General features: G+C 48.2%; 1 protein-coding gene across 1 annotated transcript in view; it reads right to left on the bottom strand.

The window, feature by feature from the left end:
* The window catches only part of adgrb3 (adhesion G protein-coupled receptor B3), a 146,777-nt gene that overhangs the window by 65,378 nt on the left and 76,399 nt on the right, over nt 1-5,000 (bottom strand). Inside the window, 2 exon segments of the mRNA XM_048269104.1 lie at nt 1,818-1,886; nt 3,878-4,072. Coding sequence (XP_048125061.1) covers nt 1,818-1,886; nt 3,878-4,072 — 264 coding nt within the window.

The raw sequence follows: 5,000 nt of genomic DNA, 5'->3' as shown, positions 1-5,000 counted from the left end.
AAGCGGACGTGATTGGAAAGGGCCGGCCGGTCGACAGGGAGACTGGCAGCTGGGTGAATTCACATCCTCACCTCGGAAACAAGGAGGCAGAGGTGTGACAGGGAGGTCGCGACCTCCAGCCGCTGGCAAAGTCATATACAACAGCCATAACGCACATGACACGCACAGCATACAGTCAGGGATGGCTAAATGATGTGCCCTGTGCTAATTCTGTGTATGAATACTGAATGTGAACTAAAGAATATCATGTTGTTGTTTACAACTTTGCAATACAATACCAAGATGAAAGACTGGAGAGCAGACAGATTGAATGTCTAAAATAAATACTATTGTTTTTGTTTACAACAATAGAATACCAATAGTGCCAACACCAATACTTATTTTAGTACAGTGTTCTGTGAAAGACCAGGAAGTAGACACGCTGAATGTATACTATACTATAACATACTTAATGTACAATGAATTCATGTAACTGAAATGAGAATTAGTTCTGTTCAGTGATTCCACTGTTATTACACAATTATTACACTTTGACTCCATTGCCAGAACAGGATAGTAACACACTGAGCAACAATGATAAACAGAACATTGGTACTTTAAATGTATAAATAACAGAATTAACATTAGCAATGGTAATCCTGTGAATGCAATGCTTAATTTAATGCAACTCTAATGTAACAATGTTACTGGAGCACAATGGTTCTGATGTCAGAAATGTTGAAGCTTATCTCCAAATGCCAGAGTAAAGTGGCAAAAGAAAGCATGTACTGTACAACAAACTGAATGCTAAGTGTCACCTCTTTTGGGGGGACTTTTTGTTTTGTTTGTCCTCTGTGCGCTCAGACCAACATTACCATGCCTCTTTCAAAGCTCTACACTGTTGAGTACATTTCACTAAAGGGCCACAAAGCCTCTTACGTTTTGACTGACAACCCTATTACCCTGTTACTAGCTTGAGTGGAAGAAGAATGACTAAGAACTGGGGAAAAGGGGATTTGTTCTTAGGTTAGACACAATGTTAATGCATTATAGGATTTGCTATATTTCCTTGGATTTGCATTCAAGCATAAGCGTAATATTAGGCTCTTTCTCTCGGCGCTTCTCTGTAATGCGCATATATGTCTTCATGAGTTGTGTCACGACAGAGAGCCTCTGTGTGTGACCAGACGTAGCCTTCAGTGTGCCAGTGTTGCTGCCACCATGTGGTCAGAGAGCTCACTGCATCCCTTTAAATAAAAACCAGACAAGGGGGGGTGGGGGGGTAAAGGCCAGAAAAAATAGCCGCGGCCCAGCGTGTGGTCAGTAGGTGTACCTGGCTTAATATCACACTGAGGTCCTCGGGGGAGTGGACGGCCGACTCTCCCCTGACCTGACAATTACCCAAACTCCCCCAGCGCGTGCTGATTGCTATTGATTTGCCAGGAGCAGGTGGCACCTGTTCATGCCCGCTCCTGCACACGTGCTTTCTCTTCCACACTCGCACTCGGACAAGTCCCAGATGCCCGATGCTGTGCGTCTGCGCCAACGGACGACTGTGATACGTCGACAAGGAGGGGTCACACTGTAAACATTCTCCTGCTCATTAGACAGCACCAAGTCTGCACCCCTTTCTACAATGTAATGTGTCAAACCATGGTGCCTGTCACTGCACCAATACGTGCGGCGTGTCTGATGCTGAATACTGAATATACTACTGTATATACTACCAGACACGCCGCACGTATTTGTGCAGTGACAGGCACCGTGGATTGTGTACGAGGAGCTCCTGGAAAAGAGGAGGCCCCTCAGCAGTCTGTGGCGTCTGCTCCTGGTCTCACCTGCTGAGCGTCCTCCCACTTCTCCCTGTTCTCCTCCTCCAGGAGGTTACTGATGATCTGGAAAAAGTTCTGCAAATGAGAGAGAGAAAGAGAGAGAGAGAGAGAGACTGTGTATAAAAAGAGGAATGCATAATGGAGGACATAGCCAGTGATGCAACCGCCTAACAGCAGACAGTCAAAAAAAAAAACACACACAAATATTGCAGCTTGTAACATTTGGTGCTAAAATCCAATGAGATCCTAGAGGATTTCAAAGTTCTAAAGCCTTCATGATTACAATTAGGTTTTATTAGATTTTCAGATTCATTTAGAGAGCTAATCCACATTATTTGCAACTTGAATCTACAGAAAATATTAGAGCATCCCTCCAGCTGTCCAAACAAGCTATTCTATGGGCATGCACATTAGCATGTGTGCCAAATGTATGTGTGTGTGTGTGTGTGTGTGTGTGTGTGTGTGTGTGTGCGCGAGCATGTCATGACGTACTGTATGTGCTGTGTGACTAACGACTCGTTGTGGCGAGCGCTAGCTCGGGCACCTGGGCCGCACGGCTGTTTGTGATTAACCACTCTGTCGTTTCTCTCGTGTGCTCGTCGCAACTCTGCATACACAACCGGAGCAATCGGGGGAGTGTTGGAGCGGGGGGGGGGGGAGAGGTGCTGGGGAGTTCAGAGCCGCAGTGCTGATTCGGGGGTGTTCGAGGTGTGTGTGTGTGTGTCTGGCGTCCGCTCTGCTCATTCTTTTGTCTGGCTCCCCCCTCCTTTACTCGGTGCTGGCGAATGGTCTTAAGAGCTGTGTCGCCACTCTCTCTCTCTCTTTCTCTCTCTCTCTCTCTCTCTCTCTCTCTCTCTCTGTCTGTCTCTCACTCACTCACTCTGTCTCTCTCTTTCTCTCTCTCACACACACACTCTCTCTCTCAGTCTCTCTCTTTTTCTCTCTCACACACACACTCTTTCTCCCTCTCTCTCTCTCTCTCTCTCTCTCTCTCTGCTGGCATGGGCCATCTTGTTTTCTACTTGAATGCTTATGCTCCCTCTGGTGGTAACACGTCCACTTAAACACTGCATTAGCCGTACACGCACATGCACACACACACACACACACACACACACAGACCCAGTGTTTTGTGTGGGTGTCTGTGTGGGTTTGCCCTTGTGTGATCGTCTCTGTCTGTATGTGTGTGCTTGTATGTATGTGTGTGTGTGTGTGTGTGTGTGTGTGTGTGTGTGTGTGTGTGTGTGTGTGTGTGTGTGTGTGTGTGTGTGTGTGTGTGTGTGTGCGTGTGTTGGGGGAGGTATTCTCTAGTCACTTCTGTTGCAGCATGAAAAGAGTCGTGAGAAAACAAACATCTCTGTCCAACCACCCCCAGACCCCCCAACACACACACCACACACACACACACACAGACTGAAACATTTGCCTATAAAACCCCCTAGAGCACCCCAACAATGGATCAGCACAGAGAATTGAAATGATCCAATTGGAGACAGAGGAGGAGGAGGGTTTTGAGCACAGAACTCTTATCTGCAGCGGCAACACACACACACACAGAGATACTGAGAGCAGAGCAGTGTTTTAAAATGGAGGAGAAAAGCTTAAGAGCCACCATGAATGTGATGGAGACAGACGCAATGGGGAGTGGGAGAAGGAGAGATCCTCATGCCACATTTAGAGGGATTGCTCGTCTTTTTTAGTGAATGTGACACGCATGCATGCACACACACACACACACACACACACACACACACACACACACACACACACACACACATACACACAATAACACAGACACACACACACACTCACACACACATATTTGACACAATGTCACAATCCACAAAGCCACACAAAATCAGCACTCCACTTGAAATTAAATATAGCAGTTCACCTCTGCTAACATACATTTTCCAGCTTTCCAGCAAAAAACATGTTTTCAGCTACCTCAAGATTGCTGTCCTTGACAAAAATGGCAAAACATCCCCATCCCCATCCCCATCACCAGAAACAACAACAACAATAACAACAACAAACACAGAAACGATCTCCCGCCCTCGCCTCACCTGCACGTCGTCGGAGGACGGCTCGTAGCTGGCCCGCTTGAAGGTGTCCGTCACGTTGCGCAGGATCTCCACGGACGAGAGCAGGTCACCGGCGTAGAAGACGCGCCTCTGCGTGAGGTCCAGCAGCACCTTGGTGACCTGGGACATGCCGTCACCCGCCAGGTTCTTCTGGCCCTTGGTGAGGTGGCCCTGGACCTGCGGGACCGAGACCGGCAAGGAAGAGAACAGAGCTTGGGTCTTCTGTCCAGCCTTGCAACAACAGACTGGAACAGACATGGCTGGCCATGCAGAGAGACAAGCGAGAGTGGACAGACAGTCGGAAGAGCTTTCATCCATTATGCGTGCCATGGACAGAGAGAGAGAGAGAGAGAGAGAGAGAGAGAGAGAGAGAGAGAGAGAGAGATGCTAGAGCAGACGGAATGGGGGAAAGTCGAGACGATAAGCGGTTTCAAAGACGTAATGTGTTTACAGCGAGTGGGTGACATTTAATTAGCACCGTTAGCATCAAGCAGCCACACCGCTTAGCAGGACAGACAGACATGGGTGAGGGAGGGTGGGGGGTGGTGTGCAGGACTGCATGTCGCCACTACGCCTGGACATCACACAGCACACACACACACAGCACACACACAGAGCACACACACAGAGCACACACACAGAGAGCACACACAGAGCATCACATGAAAGCGTGCACATGAAACGGAGGATGTGAAAAAGTGTTTAGCTCAAAGGAAGAAATGCTGATTGGGGAAGAGTCGGCCAGCAGAGGCATTCACTGCCAGGGGGTGGGAGGTAGGCTGGGGGTGGGGAATGAGGTATTTGGGGGTATTAGTGTTTTAATTTGCTCTGTTGTGCCAGGGTGGTCCGGGAAGGACGTATGTGTGTGTGTGTGTGTGTGTGTGTGTGTGTGTGTGTGTGTGTGTAGGTGTGGGCATTTATGACTGCGTGATTGTGTGTGTGTGTGTGTGTGTGTGTGTTATTTTGTGTATGTGTGTGTGGGGGCGAGGGCATACATGTGTGTGTGTGAGAGAGAGAAAGAGTATCAGTGTGAGTGTGTGTGTGAGATGGGAATGGGGTGGAGGTAATTTACGACGCGCCACAAACAGAGCCAGTGAAAGGAAGC

The sequence above is a fragment of the Alosa alosa genome, chromosome 18, assembly GCF_017589495.1.
Source record: "Alosa alosa isolate M-15738 ecotype Scorff River chromosome 18, AALO_Geno_1.1, whole genome shotgun sequence".
NCBI lineage: Eukaryota > Metazoa > Chordata > Actinopteri > Clupeiformes > Clupeidae > Alosa > Alosa alosa.
Note: the sequence above shows the minus strand (reverse complement) of the source record. Positions and strands in the feature narration are given on the sequence as shown.